The sequence below is a fragment of the Chiloscyllium plagiosum genome, unplaced genomic scaffold, assembly GCF_037043375.1.
Source record: "Chiloscyllium plagiosum isolate Xiang-an unplaced genomic scaffold, Cpla_swu_hap1 HiC_scaffold_14, whole genome shotgun sequence".
Lineage (NCBI taxonomy): Eukaryota > Metazoa > Chordata > Chondrichthyes > Orectolobiformes > Hemiscylliidae > Chiloscyllium > Chiloscyllium plagiosum.
In genome coordinates, this window is record NW_028270152.1 from 62,681,382 (window position 1) to 62,704,611 (window position 23,230).

Genomic DNA, 23,230 nt, shown 5'->3' on the forward strand with positions numbered 1-23,230 from the left:
CTCCCATAACCTGATAAATAGTAGTTGAGGGTGTAGTTTATCTAATTGGTGGGGTTTGGGTGGCATGATTGCTTAGTGGTTAGCAATGCAGCCTCAGTGCCAGGGACCTGGGTTTGATTCCCGCCTTGGGTGACTGTCTGTGTGGAGCCTGCACATTCTCTGTGTCTGTGTGGGTTTCCTCCCACGGTCCAAAGATGTGCAGTTGGGTGTTTTGGCCATGCTAAATTGTCCGTAGTGTCCAGGGATTTGCAGGCTTGGTGGATCAGCCATGGTAAAAGTAGGGTGATGGTTTTAAGAGTAGGGGGCTGTGTATAGGTGGGATGCTCTTCAGACAGTTGGTGTAGTCATGATGGGCCGAATGGCTTCTTTCTGCACGATAGAAATTTTTCTTCTTCTACTGCACCATTTACTTTGGCTTTAAATATATTGCACAGTATTAGAAGTCTCCAAAACCTCACAATACTGTCATCATAACATAAGGTGTAACAAGCTCTGGTAATCAATCACAGGACATATTTAAAACAGAAACTTAGTCTTGTCTCGCAATCAGGAGAGTAAAGCATGCTGCAATTTCCTTCAACATTCCCTCACTCTGAGAAGTCTCCTAAAAAGCAATATTGTTGTTCTATTCAGATGTCAGGATCAGTTTCCAAACAAAACCCAAAAGAGGGAATGGAAACCAGAATTCCAGATTATAAGTCTGCACCATGTAAATGAAATCTCCGGATCCACTGACATTTTACACCTTCATTTGGCAGAAAGGAACAATGTCTGGAAATGCTCCCAGGTCATTCAGAGCCTACGATAAGAAAGGCATTGAAAAACTGGGCTAACTTGATCAGCCACTCAGTCAGTCAACCATTCGACTTTTAATCTAAGGGTCCAGGTTTCAAGTCCCTGCCAGGGCATGGTTTTGCATTCAAGTCATTTAATCCAGTTAAAAAGTGACAATCTGATGCAAAGTCATGCTCCCATTCTCTGATTGTCTGAAGAAACGTTGAGCAGTCATTTGGAGCAAAATTAAAAAGCTGAACAACAAAAATAATAATTTCCAGATTACCACCTGACCATGAGCAAATTAACATAAAGTAAACAGCTTATAGACGTAAATACATAACTCAAGGATTGGTGTGGGAGAAACAGAATCCAATTTGTGAGGCACTGACATCAGCATTGGGGAACAAGAGAGCTATTCCACAGGATTTCATTTGAGCAATGCTGCGATCTGTGTCCTGGTGAATCATATAATTAGGATTGTTGATAGGGCTTTTGACTGATTAGTGGGGAGAAGGCTCAATTGAAGCAAAGTATTTTTTAAAATGAAAGGAAACAAGACAGCAGAGGTGAAGGAACGAACAACAGTCAAAGTGTAACAGGAAGGGAACAGTGCAGCAGAAATCCAAATCAAAGTAAGCAATAATGGTTCGAAAAAGTCAAAACTTAATGCTCTTCATCCAAACGCATGTCGCATTTGTAACAAGGTGGTGGAGTTGATGGTCCAAATAGAAGTAAATGAATACGACTTGATAACCATTATGTAGACATGATTACAAGGTGACCAAAACTGGGAAATCAATTTTCCAGGATATTTAATATTCTGGAAGAATTAGCAAAAAAGGAAAAGAAGGTGGGATAGCTTTGTTCGTACAGGTTTGTTCAAATACTCTGTGACTCATGCTAGAAGTGCAATGATGTGGAATCAGTTGAGGTGGAAATAAGGAACAGCAAGGCAAAGAAGTTACAAATGGGAGTTATCTATAGTCTCGCTAAAGACTTGCCACACTGTAGGATAAAAGATAAATTGGAAGATAATGGAAGCATGTAAGAAGAGTACTACAGTTGTCATGAATAGCTTAAATCTGCATAGTGACTCGAAAATCACATGGAGAGAGGAACACAAAAGATGAATTTATAACATATATCAAGGATTGTTTCTGAGATTAGTACATATATAATCTACTCAGGAACAAGCTATGGTAGATTTAATCATGTAATCATGAGGTAGGATTAATAAGATATCATTGTTTATAATCTTCAAGGAGGTAGGGATCACGACAGTGGAATTTCAGATTCAGTACGAGGGTGAGCAGTTCAACATAAATAAGTGCAATTGCAGAGGCACGAAGATAGATTTATCTAGAGGTGGCTGGGAAAGTAGACTGAGGTAAAATCAGTGGATTAGCATTGGCAGACAGTGATCTTGTTGAATAGGGTGGAGGGAGCGGAGGCTTGATGGGCTGAATGGGCTACTCCTGCTCCAATTTCTGATGTTCTATTTGCCCTTTCTTCAAATTGCTGAAAAGTTTCATCCCTGGAACACTACCACCTTCACAGCTAAAGAATGTTTGACACACTCCCAACATAATCTAATTCCTTCAGACTCTTGAATGAAAACTTAAGAAATATTCAGCAGTTCTGGCAGCATCCATGAAGGGGGAAAACAGAATTAATAGGTTCAAGGTTTGCATAAAGAGTTATAACTCGGGTGCCAGCTGTCATAGTTGTGGGTATGTTCACTGAGCTAGGAAGCTGATTTGCAGACATTTCGTCCCCTGTCTAGGTGACATCATCAATGCTTTGTGAAGTGCTGCTGTACTGTGCCTCCTGAAATTTTATTTGGTTTACAGTGCAGCAGTGCTTCCACAGGAGGCTCCAAAGAACTGAAGATGTTACCTAGACAGGTACAAAACATTTGCAAATTAACTTCCCAGCGCGGTGAACATACCCACAACTACGACAAAATTAATAGGTGAAATTTCCGTGGCGATGTATTTGGTATGTTGGGGGGAGGGGTGACTTTTAATTTCACAATTCTGTCTCTGCCCAAATAGTCCAAGGTAGTTCTTGTGCACTTCCTGCTTCAATGCTAACTCATACTCTAAAGCGGGCAATTAATGCCCAATTGATGGTCTCCTCTCATCATTCTAGCATTCAGCCAGCAGCAAACCGACGGCTCACCACATGGGAAGCTTGTTAATCATAAAGGTCTTGGGTTTGCTTGTGGGCATTCTCATTGGTAGAATGTCCTATTGACAGTCAGTCCCTGATTTGGAGATCTGCCATCTGGAAGGGTGGCACCTGGAAAGGTTGGGTACACTGGACGCCAACCCCCTGCATTGCTGCTGAAATCCCTCCCATGACTCTGATCCCGCTCTCACCTGTGGCCCAGGTGCCCGCTGATCTTACTTCAATGGGTGCATTGCCAAGTGCAGGCCTTTCCTACAATGAACAACTTCCAACATCTGATTGGACAGCAGTTCCCAGGTGGCTTCATTCCAGCAAATGCTTGACATTGGCTTTTAATTGGCCCCTAAAACTGCACACTTTCCCCAAAGGAGATGATGCAGGGCTCTTGCCAGCTCTTCAGCTGGTGGACTAGACCCCTGTCAGCGAGGTTAAATTCCATCCAATGTTTCAGGCTAGAAACCTTTCACCAAAACATGCATTTATGTAGCACCTTTAATGTGGTACAACACAAGGTGTTTTAGAGAGTTTTCATGCAAGGACAAATGACCAAAAGCCACAGTCATTTGAAGCCACAGTTGCTAATGATGTAGCGTATGCAATCGGGGATTTCACAAGAAGCTAAGAGTGGAGGAACAGACATCTTGGAAGGTTGTAGGGCAGACAAAGTAAAGTGAGGAATTTCAGTACAAGGACCTGGACTGTAAAAATCAGGCATTGTCAGGATGGCAATTGATTTCGATCAGGAAGCACAAGGCTAATAGTATGGCTGGAATCTGTTGCAAACTGGCATATGGGCAGAAGAATTTTGAATGAGCTCAAAATTTACAGTCACAAGATAGGAACATTGTATATCCTCCACACAGCTTTACCAGGGTGTGGAGTGGGAAGCACAAGTCCGTCAGCATCTGCAGAAAGAGACAGATGAGTTACTGTTTCAGTTTCATGCTCTTCTTCAAAATAAAAGGCTGGCGAACCCCTGAATGTAAAAATCAGAGACAGGAGGGGGCATATTAGACATGACCATAAGAGACAATGTGTCTCTTCAGTTGTTAAACGTTAGTTTCACTCTCTCTGAGTTATTATTACTTTCTGCTTCTTTATTTTTCAGTTCTGAAAGGCCCACACCTGAAGCATGAACTTGTCTGATCTCGCCACAGGAGCTGATTGACGAGTTCCAGCATTTTCCATTGGTTTCAAATTTCCAGCAATGCGTCTTTTTAAGTCTCTATTAAATCTTTTACTGTGCTTGCCAATAGATAAATGTTATAAAGTATTAAAAATATTTAAGATATTCGATACTTAAGAAGCTTATTCCCAGACACAAAACAACTTTCTTCTCATTCAGTTCTCAGTTGTTTGTGGATGGGGGATGTCAGAGGACTCTGGTGTAATAGCATCTTCAGTAAGATGCCAAAATTATGGTTTCTAACTTGGGTTGTGTGCACAGCTGTATAATGACTGCAAGAGTAACTTAACACTAATGACTGCAAGTTCCAATAGTAAGTTACTCAAGCCAAAACCAACTTCATAATTTAATTAATAGAAATATTTGGGTCTTTTCTAGTACAAATTCAAACACCTTATACTGGCAGCATTCTCTTATGGTGCTCGCTTGCTATTTGATAAATCACACAGCTGTTGTATTATTAGAACCATTAGTTTTGGTTTAGTTGAAACCACATTGAAAAGGGAAATTGGATCAACATTTCTCTTCTACATGATCTCATAAACTTTGATTAAATTAAACTAAAATCTTTCCTTACCTGAATCATAGTTCAATACCCTCATCTTTTCTACATAACTGAAATGCCTGGCACCAGGGATTGGTTTTCTGCCTCATTGCAATCTTGAGGGTAATAACATTACCCCTATGATTAAGTGATTAAACTGCACAATGTATTCCAGGTGGACTCTGACCAATCCCTAACAGGAACAATATAATCCCTTTTGATTTACCTCGACTCTGCGACAGTGTAACCAGTACTTTGATGACCCTTTGCAATATAAATCTTATCGTGGCGTGGAGTTATTATTTCATAGTTTTATCATGTATAACTCTGGATCTCTTTCCAAATAGCTTATTATAATGACTTTCCTTCCTTGATCCCTTAATTATTACTTTTCCACTGATCCACATGAACTAATTTTGCATTACAAGCTACAACTGTTTTCCTATGTTTGTTCAAGCTAGTCACTATTATTAAAAAAAATCAAAAGTCAAAGACTGACCACTAGCAAGAATGGGATGCATGGCAAATAGTGAAATAGTTTGATATAAATTGGCAAAGTCACTCAGAGACCAAGAGGGCAGCTGGTCCAGCAAGACATGTTACTTGATGACTGGATTAATTTGTACTGTCGGAGAGAGTGCTTGATCCATGTTCCAAACTGACATCTCACACCACAAACAGAAAATTAAATACTTTGATACAGTTCTAGTCATTCTGCAAGGAATGCCACGGTCAATGTTTCTCTTTCCCCTGGAATTCACCTATTTCTTCCAAGAATTTTTCTCATACCAATGATCTCTTCCAATTATCATCAAACTGTATTGACTTTTTGCTGATTATTAAATTCTGCTTTCATCAATATCTTAATAGATTGTGTTCTAAGTCCGATTCCTTTTGCAGTACAACTTTGCATATCGTTGCACCCGTTATAACAGTCGAATTAATGTCTTATTTCTTCTGTTTTTTTTGAAAAGCAGAGTTTCTTCACATTCCTGCAAGTCCAACAGCAGCTCATAATGGAAAAGGTGTGATCTGATGAAGGGTCCTGACCCAAAACATTAATATTCCTGTTCCTCCGATGCTGTCTGACCTGTTGTGACTTTCTAGCTCACATTTTATCGACTTTGACTTCCAGCATCTGCAGTCCTGACTATCTCCAATGGAAAAGTTGTGATCTCCATCTTTGTTCCCCTCTAATCATTAATCAATTCTCATCAATAGCACATACACCAATACCAATGGGAACTCCAAACTCTTTTCCATTTGTAGTAGTCTGACGAAAATACTTATTTTCGTCTTCAAAAACAAATTAATTTGCTTTAAGGTCTGATTCTATTCAATATTTGAAAAATTGCTCACATTACCTCACACAGTCAGGATACAAGCTAAAAGGCACAATCTCATAGGCAACCCATAAGACCATAAGACATTGGAACATAAGTAGACCATTCAACTCATCAAGTTGGCTCTACCATTAAATGAGATCATACCTGATCTGATAATCCCCAACTCCACTTTCCTGCCTTTTCCCCACAACCCTTGATTATCTTTCTGATTTAAAAAATCTGTTTATCCTTGTCTTGAAAATACTTAATGACCCAGTCTTAATAGGCCTATGTGGTAAAGAATTCCACAGAATGGCTACATAGAGAAGAAATTCCTCTTCATCTCTGTCTTAATTGTGCAACCCTTTGGTCTGAGATTATGCTTTCTGGTCCGAGACTCTCCCACATGGTTGACTGTCTTTTCCATTTCAATAAGGTTACCTATCATTCTTCTTTATTCCAATGAGCACACGTGTCATCTATTCAACATCCCCTCATAAGAGCCAGCCTTTAATAATTGGTATCAGCCAACTGACCATTCTCTAGACTGCCTCCAATACCAGTATAGCTTTCATTAGATAAGGAGAATAAAACTGTTCCACAGTACTCCAGCTATGGTCTGACCAGTGCCTTATATAGTTTTAGCAAAACCTCTCTACTTTTATACTCTACTCTCTTGGAAATAACAGTCAAAATTCCATCTTTTGCCCACTGAACCTGGATGCTAGCTTACTGTGATTGTTGGACAAGGACTCCCAAACCCCTCTTTTTCATACTTTCCTGCAGTCTTTTCCATTTAAATAATATTTACCTCCTCTATTCTTCTTGCCAAAGTGCATAACCTCATATTTCCCCATATTGTACACTTGATTCATCCCAAATTTCTAATCATTCCTATAATGGCCTCTTAACTTGCTCCAAATGTGATATGCCGCAATTCTCTTGCTTCATCACATTCAAATCATTACTTCTCTCACTACCTCTTCCTTAATTCGTTTGTCCCTGTACCTCAAAGCTGTGGATTTCTTTACTTTTCCCAGTCTAACCTTCCTACTCCAATCCCTTAACCTTGAGACTGACAGCAACCAAAGACATATTCTTGGTAACCCTCACTTTTCTTTCCATCTTGAAATATAGACTTTGATTTATACTTAATCAATTCAAAATAAGAATGCCAAGATCCCTCACTTTTCTGAGCATTGGTTTATCCCTGGCCCTCCAAAACTATAAATCTTTGAGAAGGAAAAGCCTGAACGATTCTGAACATGCCTGCCTGTGGCTGACCCATCAGCAAAATGGATGAACGCTGGTAAATTTCTGAACATTAGGAAAAAATACTCAAATTACACAGTAGAAAGATGATCGACTCCACGTCCAGTATACAGGCACACATCTTCAGTCCTGCTGCATGTCTAAATCATAAACTGCACCAGCAACTAAACCCTGCTGGGTGACTGCCACACAAAGTGGTGTAAAACTCCAGTTTGGCCCCATCTCTCCTCAACACCTTTTCTTTTCTCCACCTCCAGACTGAAAGTCATAGATACCAATGTAACAAATAGTAAGTTCTATGTCATTAAATGCCCCAATGAGCAGAAAAGGAGAAAAAGTCAGCACACTTATGCCAGTTAGCCAGACTCCTAAGAGATGGCATTCAGAGAGTTATTATTATCTCTGGGTACAAAGTTTACCAGTAATAATTAAACCAAGGCAGTCAAAACCATCAGATAAATGCCATAAATTCGAAGAAAAGGACTGCTGCAGAGAGACAAATCTGTTGTTTTATTCATAGGTTGTTATTAATGCAATAACAGATCAAGAGTTCCCGTTGAGTTTCTGATTTCAGTGCTTTGTAATGAGTGGACTGATATGAATTCAGCAACATTCACCTAGTGACTAGCATCACTCATTCATCACGACAAAGTGACAAAAGGAGGCTTTGATAATAATAGCTCGAGTTATGCAACCAAATGCTGGTGTAGAACACATATCTCTCCTGGGTCCTAACGCCCTAAATATCAAAGTAATCATGTCAAATCAATGGAGGATCTCCACAACAGGTGCAGAGAGAAGGTTCTAGTGTGGGTCAAACTTCAACTGTGCTTTAGGCCTCAGTTACATCGTCAGCCATGGTCAGGCACGCGAAAGGTATGCAGAATGAATGCAATGTCATTCCAACGTTCACCATCAACATGCAATCCTGGCACATCCACTTTCACTGCTGTGTACACTGACAACCAGGAGCCTGCTCACGAGCAGGAGGTCTAGAAGGGATGCTTCATGCTAAGGGCTCGTCAGCAACTGAAACATCGCTGCCATGTCTGTGTTGGCCTTTCCATTACTCCCTATCTCTCAGACTTCAGTACAGAGGGAAATGAAAACCTGTCATCATTCTTTAAATTCCATGCTCCAATCTGTTATAACTCAACTGTCATAACCAATTTTATTGATATTAGTATGGTCAGTGTTTCTCTAAACCATCCTGTCTGGACTCCAAAGCTCCAAAACCACCTCTTTATGTGATTTCCCTCTTCTCCCTCAATGTTGAAATCTAGATTTATTATGTATCCTTTTCTCTAACTTATTTTTGACCAGGATCTTGATAGCTCTCACAATCTTTAGACTTTGAACTCAAGCTGATCCTTAGTCACCCATTCACTACTCTATTTTCACTTTTCAGAGCCGTGATGCTGTCCTGTCATCTGCAAACTTACTGATCAAACTCTTACATTCTTGTGTAGTCATGTACAATTCAAACAGCAGAGGATCCAGCACCAACCTCTGCAGTGCACAAGTGGACAGAGAGTTCCAGACACAAAATCCATCATCATTCAATGCCTCCCAAACTAAGCCAAATTTGGATCCAATCTGCCAAATTGCCCATGGATCCCCTGGGCTATTACCTTCCTAACTAGACTCCTTTGCAAGACCACATTAAAAGTTTTACTGAACTCCATGTAGAATATATCCACTGCAGTATCCTCATCCACATGTCCGGTCACCTCCTTGAAAAATTCAATCAAACTTTTCAGACATCATCTTCCCTTGACAGTCTAAGTCACTGCAAGTGCATATCCAAATGCTTTGCAAATTTTAAAATTAACATTAGAGGTTTACAAAAATATCACATTTAACATATTTAGATATCTTTTCATTTTTCCATTGTCTTTTTCCTTTCCCAAACTAATCTTTCTTTCTTTCTCAGTTTCTCATCCCTTAATAATCTTGAATTCATGCAACTCATTCCTTCCTTTATAAAGTTCACAGCCTGGTTGAGAAGATACACAGTTGATTGCCCCATTCTCCCGACAGACCAGTTTCTCTCCCTGAGCTGTAATATTCCAGTAAATAGCCATACAATACTTTATAAAGTTAAAATGTTCAAAGGCAAATCTAAGTAACAGCAGATGCTGTGAAATGCATTGCCACTGCAAAATCAGCCTACAACTTACTAAAAACAAATCAATCACATGTGACTGCTGCAGGCATTGCGATAGAGTAATAACTAGAGCACTTCCACTTAGTAGGTCCCTGCTGGCTGTACATTTACTTTCCCACACACCATGTTTCAGCTTCAGATATTTGAGCATGAGTCTCTTATAGCTTGAAAATAGTAAATGGGAATTGAACCATCCTGCCAACAGGCAGGTACTTCGACCCGAACTCCAGGCACTTTAGAAGCAAGTAATCTTCAACCCTGAGGAAGTGACAATGAGGAACTTGCTCGCAGTGTTGCAGTTTCTTCAAAGCATTTACATAAGATCCAAAGTACAAATATCAGTCTGCAAATTTGCTCATGAACTCAGAAAAATTTTAATGCAAGCAAAATTCCTGTACCTGGAGTAAATCTTTGTTTATCAAGTGGGTAAAACTTATGAAAAAGTATTTCTAGAAACAGCAATTCAGTCATTAACACCTTCTGATTTAGCATAGTATCAATTTTTATGACTTTCCAATGCTACAAACTATCTTGAGCTCTTCAGAAAATGCAATGAATTATTTCAAAATGGGTCGGTGGACACAGGAGCTGACAAAATCCAGTAAGCAACAAGTTAGTTTAACAGAAAGAAAAACAGAAAGGTCACTGGACCTGAAATGCTAACTCCGGCTACTCTGCACAGATGATGCCAGACCTGCTGAGCTTTTCCAACAACTTGTTTTTTTTTTCTGATTTACAGCATCCACAGTTATTTTGTTTTTTTTAAAATTAGCTTAAAATCTGATTTAATCCATTTCTTGAGGTGTTAATGACCACATGGTATAGAAGGTGGCAGAACTGGCTGCTCATTTAGAAATAATGCCTCACAGGCTTAAATCTCCATTTGAACTGTAGGGAGAGACAAGGTCTCGATTTAAATTATCATCTGGGGCACTGAAATACTCCCTCGGCGCTGCAGGATTCCAGATTCAAACAGCCAAGACCTAGACTGAAGAGAAAACCTCTCAGGCGAAAAGAGGCGACCGTCCATTTAAACAAACCTGTACGATAATTGAAACAAAACACGCACATTTTTCAGCGTGAGAAGAATTGTTTCTTTTTAAAGAGGTGCGTATCCCCGACACAGAACTTGGGGGAATATTCCTCCTGAGAAACTGCTTGTCTCTACTGAGTTATACCAAAGGGGGAGGGGGGTCACCTTGAGGGCTCCTCCTAACTGTCTTAACCCCCCCGGGTCCACCACCCAGAGACAGAGTAAAGCAACATTGCTTTCCTGTGCCTGTTTGCCTCTACTTTAAATGATTGCGAGAAAAGCAGTTGCACCCCCTCAGCCAGTGAGGCTGGGATGGTACAAAGAGATGCAGATTTACCACAGCGGTGCAGAGCAAACCTTTTGTTCTGTCCGCTGTTTGGGAGGAATGGGGTACCTTTTGGAAAATGCCAGGGTCGTTGGGCCGTTGTCACCACACCAGCCACAGCCCACTTCGGAAACCTGCCTTCGGCACACAGCAAGACCACTTTTATGTTTTGCTTTGGCGCTAGATTTCCTTCCATTCTCTCAACTGGGCGCCACACCTCACGGCAGGGGAAGGGGCTGTTACTCGAATCCAAAGTTTCTCTTGAATGACCGGACTGGGAGTATCGCGCAACAAACAGGAGAAAGCAGCCTTAAATTCTGCCCATCGTTGGGATATTGAGAGTGTGGGAAAGGGGCTGCCCTGGGGAGGCGCCGATAAAGAATAAACTGCTCCCGGTCATTAGCATTAAAGGCAGAACCAACTCAGACGTGAACTGTAACTCTAAACATGAAGAGAGTTGTATCATGTTTTATTTTACCTCTAGCACATTCTTTGCAAAAAATCCCTAATTGATTGGCGGATGAAACTCGCTGCACAAAATCCATTCAAAGAAATCTGTTGCCCGCAAACGAGTGAATGTTACAGCAAAAAAAAACCCTCACTTGGAAAAGCACAGTTTTTTTTTCTTGCAGTGACCTGGGAAAGTCCAGTCTTTGCTCATCCAGACTTACCTTCTGCATCCCCGTTTGGAGATCCATCCCCTTTCGGACGGTGGATCGATCACTTGAGATGTCGGTTTTCTGCAAACCCCCACTTCCTTCTCTCTTGACCGGTTTCTCAAATTAAAAAAAAAATTAAGTCCTGGGACTTTCAGTTTGTGTTTGTGTGTGTGTGTGTGTGTGTTTGCCACTTGCCAGCCGCACACTGCAAGTTGTACCCGGTGATAGTTTTATTTGAGAGGGACGGCAGAGCTTGGGAATATGCAGAGGCGAATCAGGAGTAACTTGGACCTGCTGCCCTGGGATTGAGGGGAAGTGGGCTGGTGGAGGCAGCTGTATTTGTGTTGTTTCCACTCACTCTGGGAACGCCTATTTCCCGCAGATCTGACGTCAGGCGGTCCCGGAGTTCTCCCGATCGATGTTTCTGAGCGAAACTGCTCGAATGATTCCCAAAAAAAACGCCAAGGAACCGGGCAACTTCCTTTTTTTCCCCTCTTAAAAATAGCACCGATTCATCCCATTCATTATACAACAATGCAGACGAAATATAAACAAGACGTAGAATGCGTGTTCTTTCTTAGTCAGCGAGGAAGACTCAAATTGTACAATTTCTGAGTTGCATTTGAATTCCAGTAAAGTGCTGCAATTAGTCATTCACTTCTCTACAACTGCACTTTAGACATTAGTGAAGGGTAAAGCAGTACTTTTGTGGTTTAGACTTGTTACAAATTGTTAAGGCAGCTTAAATCAGTAACGACAAGATTATGTTTCATTTTTATTTTAGGAAAGAACAAGGCAGCTTGATGAGCGTGGTTGATATTGTCTACATGTGTTTCAGCAAGACGTTTAACAAGGTTCCACATGGCAGACCCTTCACTCAGTTAAATGTTCGCAGAGTCTAAGAGAAAGTGGCTGAGTGGGTTTTAATTTTGGCTCAGTGACAGGCAGCAAAAGTCAATGATTGACAGGCTTTTTTTTAATACTGGAAGATTGCTGCTTCCAGTGAAGTTCTGCAAGGTTTGGTTGTGTGTTGCTTGTGGTCTGTGACATAGTGTCATAGAGTCATACATTTTGGTCTAATCAGTCCATACCGAACATAATCCCAAACTAAACTAGTCCCACCTGCCTGCTACTGGCCCATATCCCTCCAAATCTTTTCTATTAGTGTAACTATCCAAATGCTTTTATATGTTGTCATTGTACCCACGTCCACCACTTCCTCGGGAAGTTCATTCCATTGGCAAACCACCCTGTGTAAAAAAAAACCCTTGTTTCTTTTTAAAATTTCTCTCTTCCCACCTTAAAAATGTGACCCCTCGTCTTGAAATCCCTCATTTTAGGGAAACGTCAACTATCATTAACTATCTATATGACCAACACATTTGCAAATAATACCAAAAAAAGCCATATCGGTGAGTGAGGTAGATGGCTGTGGAATGGCAGAAGTTATCAATAGGCTGGACATGTGGGAAGAAAAGTGACAAATGGAATTCAACCCAGAGAAGTATGAAGGAAGGGCAAACAGGACAAGAACATCAGTGAGGCCTCTTGTGTGGCATTCTGGTCGCTCTGTTACAGAAAGGATATTGTAAAACTGAAGTGGGTTCAGAAAAGATTTACTAGGATGTTGCCTGCAATGGAAGATTTGAGATATAAAAAATAGACTGGAAAGAGTGGAAATATTTTTCAGTGGCATGCAGGACATTGTTGGGTGACCTTATTAAGGTTTATAAAATCATGAGGGGCATAGATAAGGTAAATGACAAGAGGGGTGGCATAGTGGCACAGTGGTTAGCACTGCTGCCTCATAGCGCCAGAGACCCAGGTTCAATTCCCGCCTTAGACAACTGTCTGTGTGGAGTTTGCACATTCTCCTCGTGTCTGCTTGGGTTTCCTCTGGTTTCTTCCCACAGTCCAAAAATGTGCAGATTAGGTGATTTGGCCATGCTAAATTGCCCATAGTGTTAGGTGAAGGGAAATGGGTCTGGGTGGGTTGCTCTTCGGAGGGTTGGTGTGGACTTGTTGGGCTGAAGGGCATGTTTCCACACTGTAGCAAATCTAATCTTTCCCCTTGGATGAGGGAGTTCAAATCTAGAGGGCACATAAGATGATTGCAGAAAGATTACAAAGGACATGAGGGGCAACTTTTTTATACAGAAAGCGGTTCATGTGTGGAATGAACTGCCAGAGAAAATGGTAAATGCAGGTACAGTTACAATATTTAAAAGATATTTGGCTAAGTTCATGAAAAGCTATAGGGGGATATGGGCCAAGCACAGGCAGATGGGCTAGTTTAGTATGGGAAATTGGTGTGGACTGGTTGGACTGAAAGGCCTGTTTCCATGTTGTAATACTCTAAAAAACTGCAGGATTCTGAAATGTGTAGAGAGATAGAGATGCCTAGGAAAAGATTCCTATTGAGGTCTAAGAGTACAATAGGAGGTAGACAACGCTGACAAGAAGACAAAGAAGATACAATGAAAACAGGCAGCTTAGACCCTTCTTGGGCTCGAACCACTTAAATCACTTGTGAGATTACAGCTAGAATATTGTGTACACCTCATTACTAGAAGGATGTGATTACATCATAAAGGCATCTGAGAAATTTGTGATGACGTTGTTAGAAATTGGTCTTTTAATCTGAGAAAAGAGTGGACAATCAGGATTGTTTTCTCTGCAGTAGAGAAGGCTGGTGAGAGATTTAATTGAGGTGTTTTAAATTATGAAGGTCTGAAATAGAGTGGACAGAAAATCTCATTCTTTAGCAGAAATGTCAATAATCATATGAATATATGAAATAAGAGCAGAATTAGACCATTCAGCCCCTCAAGCCTGTTCCACTATTCAGTAAGATCATAGAGTCATTGTCACAGAGTTACATAGCGTGGGAATAGACCCTTCATCATTGGCTGATTTGATTATAACATTGAATCTATATTCCTGCCTATCTCTGACAATGTTTCACTCCTTTGCAAGAATCTATCTACTCTTATCTTGAAGAAGTTTATTCATCTCATTTCTATCATCTACTGAGGCAGAGTTCCAAAATCACAAAACCCTCTGAAAGAAAAAAATGTCTTCAGCTCAGTCCTAAAAAGGAAAGCCCTAATTTTAAAACAATGTCCCCTAGATCTGGAGTCAACCACAAGAAGCAATATACTTTTCATATCCATCTTGTCAAGAATCTTCTAGATCTTATCATTTCAATTAAGTCATTACACTCTCTTCTAAACTCCAGTGGAAACAAACAACCCACTCATTCCAGATACCAGTGCAGGAAACATCTTCTAAAACACCTCCAATTCATTTACGATCTTTCATGAAGAAGGAGATCAATATTGCACATGGTATTTGAAATGTGATCTCACCAATAACCTGCATAAGAAGGGTCACTGGACTCGAAACATTAACTTTGTCTTCTTACCACAGATGCTTCCAACCTGTGGAGTTTCTCCAGCAATTTGTGTTTTGCTGTGGTTCTGTTTGCCGAGCTGGAAGTTTTTGTCTAGGTGACATCCTCAGTGCTTGGGAGCCTCCTGTGAAGTGCTTCTGTGGTGTTTCCTCCGGCATTTATAGTGGCCTGTCCCTGCCGCTTCCGGTTGTCAGTTTCAGCTGTCCGCTGTAGTGGCCGGTATATTGGATCCAGGTCTATGTGTTTGTTGATGGAGTTTGTGGATGAGTGCCATGCTTCTAGGAATTCCCTGGCTGTTCTTTGTTTCGCTTGCCCTATAATGGTAGTGTTGTCCCAGTCAAATTCATGTTGCTTGTTGTCTGCGTGTGTGGCTACTAGGGATAGCTGGTCATGTCGTTTCGTGGCTAGTTGATGTTCGTGGATGCAGATCGTTAGCTGTCTTCCTGTTTGTCCTATATAGTGTTTTGTGCAGTCCTTGCATGGTATTTTGTACACTACATTAGTTTTGCTCATGCTGGGTATCGGGTCCTTCGTTTTGGTGAGTTGTTGTCTGAGAGTGGCTGTTGGTTTGTGTGCTGTTATAAGTCCTAGTGGTCGCAGTAGTCTGGCTGTCATTTCAGAGATGTTCTTGATGTATGGTAGTGTGGCTAGTCCTTTGGGTTGCGGCATGTCCTCGTTCTGTTGTCTTTCCCTTAGGCATCTGTTGATGAAATTGCGAGGATATCCGTTTTTTGCGAATACCTTGTATAGGTGTTCCTCTTCCTCTTTTTGCAGTTCTGGTGTGCTGCAGTGTGTTGTGGCCCTTTTGAACAGTGTCTTGATGCAACTTCGTTTATGTGTATTGGGGTGGTTGCTTTCATAGTTCAGGATTTGGTCTGTGTGTGTGGCTTTCCTGTGTACCTTAGTGGTGAATTCTCCGTTTGGTGTTCTCTGTACCCTCACGTCTAGGAATGGGAGTTGGTTGTCCTTTTCTTCCTCTCTCGGCAGGGACAGGCCACTATAAATGCTGGAGGAAACACCACAGGAGGCTCCCAAGCACTGAGGATGTCAGCTAGACAGGGGACAAAACGTTTGCAACAAAAACTTCCAGCTCGGCGAACAGAACCACAGCAACGAGCACCCGAGCTACAAATCTTCTCACAAAATTTGTGTTTTTGTTTCATATTTCCATCATTTGCAGGTAGTTATTTTATGAAAGTAAAGATGTTTTACTTCAATTATACAGGGCATTGGTGAGACCACAACTTGAATATTGTGTGCAGTTTTGCTTTCCTTATTTATAAAAGGATGTAAATGAGTCAAAAGGTGTTTCAAAGTACATTTCCCAGATTAGTACCTGCAATGAGTGGGTTGCTTTGTGAGAAAAGGTTGGACAGGGTGGCCCTGTTTCCACTGGACTTTAGAACAGTGTGTGATAATCTGATGAAGGGTCACTGGGCTTGAAATGTTAACTCTGTTTTTATTCTACAGATGGCACCAGATCTGCTGAGTTTCTCCAGCAATTTCTGTTTTCATTTCACCTTTAATTTTATGTTCAATTTCTCCTACAATAAAGATTAGCATCCCATTAGCTTTCTTGATTATATGTTATACCTGCTTATTAACATTTTGCGACTGATGCATTAGAACATTGAGATCCGTTTGCACTTTAGAGTTCTGCAGTCCTTCTCGGTTTGCTATTCCATTCTTCCTGTCAAAGTGAACAACTTCACATTTTCCCACGGCATGCAACATCTGCCAGATTTTTCATCTTATTCACTCAACCTATCCGCAAATTCCCCTTGGCATCTTCACAGCATAATTTTCTACTATCATTGTGTCAACTGCAAGTCAGGAACAATAGACTCAGAATAATTTGCGGAAGGATTAGACGAGAGTGGAGGACGAATGTTACAACCAGAGAATGGTAGAACATCCAGAACTTTTTGTTTGAAAGCGTTGTCGAAGCAGACACTCTCATCACATTCAATTATTGGACAGGTACTTGAGGTGTTGCAACTTACAAAATTTTGGACCTAGTCTTTGAAGATGAAATTAGATTGGATAGACTTTCTTGGGCCAGAATGAATACAATGGACCAAATGACCTTGCTATAAATCTTTCTATGTTTCTATACCTTACTTATGATTAGATTACTTACAGTGCGGAAACAGGCCCTTCGACTCAACAAGTCCACACTGACCCTCCGAAGAGCAACTCACCCAGACCCTTCCCCTACATTTACCCCATTCACCTAACACTACGGGCAATTTAGCATAGCCAATTCACCTAACTTGCACATCTTTAGACTGTGGGAGGAAACCCATGCAGACACTGGGAGAATGTGCAAACTCCATACAGACAGTTGCCCGAGGTGGGATTTGAACCCGGGTCTCTGGCGCTGTGAGGCAGTAGTGCTAACCACTGTGCCACCGTGCCGCCCCATTTAATATACTGCATCTACACTGGGAATTCTAGATGTAATTTACACAAAGTAAAATGGTTGTAATAGTTGGAAGCAATGTTCCCTCTAAGATGCATGGATGCACATGTGAGCAGACATTTCAGTGTTCCACACTTAGCAATCAATATCGACACGCTGACCACGGGATTGATTTGTGGCTTCAGAAATTGCGCTATGTACGAGCCTCCTGCTGGAAAGAAAAAGAAAATGCTGTTTGGGGTTCAGATATCTTAGCTCCAGGACATCTGTACAGGTGTTCTTCTGGGGACTTTTCTTGGCCCAACGATCCTTAGCTGCTTCATCAATGACCTTCACTCCATCACAAGATCAGAAGTTTATGACTACATCATGTTCAGCACCACTCGTGACCCCTCAGAGACTGAAGCAGTCCATGTTCAAATACAGCACTGGACAATATCCATTTTTGGGCTGACAAGTAGCAAACAATATTCATTCCACACAAGTGCTGGGCAAAGTCCAACTCCAACAAGAGAGAATCCACCTCTCAGCCAATGGTATTCATTGGCATTATCATTACTGAATCTCCTCCTATTGATATCTTCAGTTTACTGTTGACCATAAACTGAAATGGACTAGACTATTGTGTTTATAAGAGCAGGTCAGAAGTAGCAAGGAACTCACCTCCTGACTCCCGAAGCCTGATTACAGTCTATAAGGCACAAGTGAGGAGTGTGATGGAATAATCCCCACTTGACTAGATGAGTGCAACTCCAACAACATTTGAGAAGCTTGGCACCATCCAGGCCATTTGTTTGACACCACATCCATAAACATTCAGTCCTTCCATCTTCAATGATCGGTAACAGCCATGCAAAAATTCAACAAACCTCCTTGGACAGCATCTTCCATACCCACTGCCATTGCCGTCTAGAAGGACAAAGGCCGCAGATACAATGGAACACCACCTATAAATATATTGCCATCAGTGTAATTGAGTCAAAATATAGAATACCCTTACGAACAGAATTACGGTGTGTATCTATACCAAATGACAGTAGTGGTTAAGAAGAAGCTTACAAGCAATGATGTCCACATCTCATGAGTGAATAGTAAACTAAAGTGTGGTAGGAAAAGACTGTATGTTTTTCTAAATAGTCCCCTAACCAGTGACTCCATTCCTCTCCCAATCTATCGATTTCACCCTCGGGCGACTACCTCTGTGCAGTTTGCACATTCTCCTGACATCTGTGTGGGTTTCATCAGGGTGCTCCGGTTTCCTCCCACAGTCCAAAGATGTGCAGGTTAGGTGGATTGGCAATGCTAAATTGTCCATAGTGTCCAGGGATATGCAGGTGAGGTGGGTTTGCCACAGAAAATGCACGATTACATGCATAGGGTGTCGGGGGGTGATAGTCTTCGGTGGGTCAGTGTGGGCTTGATGGGCTGAAAGCTGAAAATGTGTTGCTGGAAAAGCACAGCAGGTCAGGCAGCATCTAAGGAACAGGAGAATCGATGTTTCGGGCATAAGCCCTTCTTCAGGGCTTCTCTCGTTGATGGGCTGAAAGGCCTACTTCCATGCTGTAGAGATTCTATGATTCTCTGATGCTATTGCGTGAGACTGACCCAGAGCATTCTCAACCCCTGTAGTGTTTTATTTGACCAAGAGCTGAGCTATTCTGTCCATCTCTCTCATCTCCAGTGCCTGCCTATTCCTGTGGCCATCTGCTGTGGAAACAGTTGAAAATATGAAGTTTAATATTACAAATTGCATAAGGGAATATTTGTCATTGATCAGTTCAACTAAGCTTAAACTTTGGTGTCTTTGGAAATTTATGTGAAAACTGCATTTCCAGAACCAGAATACCAGGCCCAAGGACACCTTATCAATTGTCTCCACCTCGTTTCACAATCCTAGCTCCTATTTTGCCATTTATTTCACTTCAGCCAGTTAATATTTCACACCATGTCATATTTACGATACAAACTAACGATAATTTGGAGAAATCTTATGCAACACTTTGTCAATGGCATTTTGCAAGTTAGGAAATACCATGTTAAATCACAAACACTGATCTGAATCATCACACAATATGTCAATGAACCATGTGACTCTCAGCAAGGATGTTTCAGACTCCATTCTTGATTTCCTGTGGGCTTGTTTTATTCCTTTGGGCATCTCTAGTTACTTCTGTATTTATTGTCATTCTTAATTGCACAGAGGGCAACTAAGAGTCAACCATATTGCTATGGTATTGGAATCAGAAGCCTGGCTTACCAGGTAACTACATTGGATTCCCTTTCCCAAAGGATATTAATGAATCAGTTGAGTTTAACAGCAGTTAATTGTCACCTTTATGCCCATTGTAGATTCCCCTTTCTGAAAATAAAACAAATTTCACCAACTGCCCCCAGATATTAGGCTGGTTTTCTGGATTACTAGTCCATTTACATTACCACTACAGATTAGCCCAGGAACGGATTTTATGGCATTTCCAAGTAAGAGTCTTATTGGACTGAAACAATGCTACCATACCTACTGAGATTCTCCAGTAGTTTCTGTTTTTATTATTTCAGATTCCCCTTTATTCAGTGTTGTAATTATTTGTCCATCATAGCTGGAGCAACATTCCAATTTTACGCATGAGTACACATTGCTCCACCTACTGGTGGCATTGGCCACAAATGCAGACCTTGAAGAATCCTTCAGCTTAAACACGTCCCATCATTCTCTGTGCCATTCTCCACCCCTACGGTCTCACAAATCTCTCTCACTCTTCGCTCTCGCCAAACCTTTCCATCCATCACTCTCACAATCTTTCATCACCTCACAACTCCTCCCCAGTTCTACCCTACTCTCAAACTTCCGGTCTCACAATTTTCACAAGGATCACAATGGGGAAAAAGGTTTGGGTAGCACTGATCTAGGTTGAACATTTGACACAAGAGGATGGTGAATTTTTAAAATGTACTGTTACAACAATGAAGGCTGACTGCATTAGTCAGAATTCAAGAATAAGTTTGTAAATACCTGGAGAAAACAAATGGCTAGATATATGATGTGTAATGTGGATATAATGTCTTAGACATAAAGTGACTAGGTGAATTACAATAGCTTATTCTTGCATAATTCAGTATTACACATGGTGAACATTAATTCCAGTTTATGTGATTAATGAAAATCTTGATATTAGGCATTCTGATAGTGTAGGATGTTTATGCACCATGGAATTTTACTATGATGTTAAGATAACAAAACTTGCTAATGAAAGCTCCATCTACAAATTTTGACATCAAGATACAGTTGAGTTGGAACATTTTCCAAGAAATATTTGGTCAAATTGATGCCATTTAGTTTGGGTCTAACAAGACAATACCATTTGACAACACAAGTACCTCTCCAAAATCACTCTCCCTCAGTATGATTAAACTTAACTGGGTAGCCTTGATATCCTATTTGGACCTAAGTTGACCTTCATATTCTACGTTCTATCCACATCCAATACTGTCACACTCCACCTCTACAACACTGGCCACTTTCAACATTGCCCTCATTCCCCTTACCATCAATATCATTAATATGATTGTCACCTCCAGTTTGGCATTCTGCTGTCCAATATCAGAAGCTACAACCTATGTTAACTCCAATTCATCCTAAATGCCATACTTAAATCCTAATGGTGCGGAGGCGACGGTGTAGGCAGCGTACAGACTCCTGTGACCGGCTTATCTTCCATCGTCTGCATTTTTCTTTTATTCTTTTTCCTTCTACCCCTTTCTTTTTCCTCAAACTTACCTGATAAAGAGAGCACTTTGGCAGGAGCAGCGTCGATGGCCTCTGGAGTGGCAGTGGCATTTTCAGGGGCAGGGTGGCTACAGAGACAGTCAGTCACATGTGAAGCCTGGAGCGGGACTGTTGCTTCCGCGTGGAGTAGGCCCCTGACAGTAGTATGGTAGGGGCTGGAAAACCCAGAGCGGGACTCTCTCTGCAGCATGGCTTATGTTGGGAAGCCTGGAGGGGGACTCTGATGGCTGTATGCTGTAGCAGCAGAGAAGGAAAACTTGGGCTGCCTTTATGTTCTTTTATTTTATTCTGTGAATGGCACTTATGTAGAAGCGAGGTACACACTTTTCACTGTACTTTATATTGAATGCACATGACAATAAAGGATATTCAAAAAATAACGTATGCTGTTGATATCAACATCCATTAGCTCCTCAGATTGTATTCATTCAATTATAAATGGTCATTTTCGGAACGTATTCTTTTCTATCTCTGTAACCTCTGCCAAGTCTATTCACCAGTACGCACCTTCCACCAATCTAGCTACTGGCCAGGAGTTTATCTTCCCCTCCTCTGTCTCCAGCTTTGCAGGACTCATCGAATCTATCTCTGACAATTACATTCCCTAACACTGCTGGCATTTTTCAAAACTTGCTTTAAACATCCTTGAATGTTCACTTCATTGCTGCCAATCGCACGTGCAAGGAAGTGCTGAGTAAAAGATTGATTCTCTGCAAATATGAGGAATGTGGTGCTTGAACAACTTGTTCCAATATGGTTGATCAAAGCCCACAGTATCCAACTTCCTCTCATGTGCTAGGTAAACTCCAACACCAAATTGTGAGGTTCCTGCTTTTTGCCCAACTTTCACAGGCTTTCATCAAAGTATGATTGGACTTGCTTTGGTGATACTTTTAACTTGCATTAAATTTTTAGTGCTTTGCCAAATGAGGGCAGAAATAAGCAAAAAAAGTGCAATAGAGAAGAACTCCTGCCAATTTGCATTTATAAGACCATAGATCATAAGATATAGGAGCAGAAATTAAGCCATTCAGCCCATCGAGTCTGCTCTGCTATTCCCAATCATGGCCGATAATTTTCTCAACTCCATTCTCCCACTTTCTTCCCATAACACTTGATCCCCTGGATGCTCAAGAACCTATCTGACTCTGTCTTGAACATATTCAATGATCTGGCCTACGCAGCCTTCTGTGGGGCAATGAATTCCATAAATTCCCCACTCTCTGGCTGAAGAGGTTTCTCCTTGTCTCCATTCTAAAGTGCCTTCTCATTACTCTAAGGCTGTGCCCTCGCGTACTACCAATGGAAACATCTTTCCAACATCTACTCATTCCAGGCCATTCAGTATTCTGTATGTTTTACTTAGATTCCCCCTCATCCTTCTAAACTCCATCGAGTGTAAACCCAAAGTCCTCAAACATTCCTTATGTGATAAGCTTTTCATTCCTGGGGCCATTCTTGTGAATGTCCTCTGAAAACACTCCAGGGCAGGTATGTCCTTCCAAAGATATAGGGCGCAAAACTGTGCATAATACTCCAAATTTATATAATGCCTTTCAAATCTTATAATGTTTCAAAGTGAAATATGTCTGATGCAATCACTGTTGTAATGTAAGACACACATGGAACGAATGTCTCATAATGTGTTGTACATTAGTTTTCAGTATATTATGTGGCATCATCCATAAATACTTATCTATTAGGTTCATAGGATGAAACATGAGACTATGCTGCCAAATTGTTCATGTGATAGTAAAATCCACCAGAATGAAGAAGTTAACAAGAAAATTGTCTCCTTCTGATCTGATCAACTCAGATTACGATCTTTTGACAAGGCTGTTTCACACTGAATGACACTTACCATGTGACGCCATATCCTCGAATTTCCTTTCAGTTTTCTAGCTTGTTTTGGAAGTAGGAAGCTCATGGAGAAAGGAAGGCTGGACTTTATTTCCCTCCAAGATCTTCTGGCATTTTCCAAATCTTCTGTTGACATGGGTTTCAGAAATATTTATGATGTAGCTTTGGAGGGCGAGGGGTATTGGAGGGGGAGCCATGTAGGAGAATAAAGGCAGAGGGAGGCGACTGTTAATCAATATACGCTCCCACCAACTTGCATACATCTCCATTTGCT

General features: G+C 41.1%; 1 protein-coding gene across 1 annotated transcript in view; it reads right to left on the minus strand.

Moving 5' to 3' along the window:
• Positions 1 to 11,791, minus strand: part of lmcd1 (LIM and cysteine-rich domains 1) — a 65,886-nt gene extending 54,095 nt beyond the window's left edge. The window contains exon 1 of the mRNA XM_043708407.2: positions 11,491 to 11,791. Within this exon, the coding sequence (XP_043564342.1) occupies positions 11,491 to 11,517 (27 nt within the window). The 5' untranslated portion in view covers positions 11,518 to 11,791. The remainder of the gene's footprint in view (positions 1 to 11,490) is intronic.
• Between the last annotated feature and the right edge of the window lie 11,439 nt (positions 11,792 to 23,230).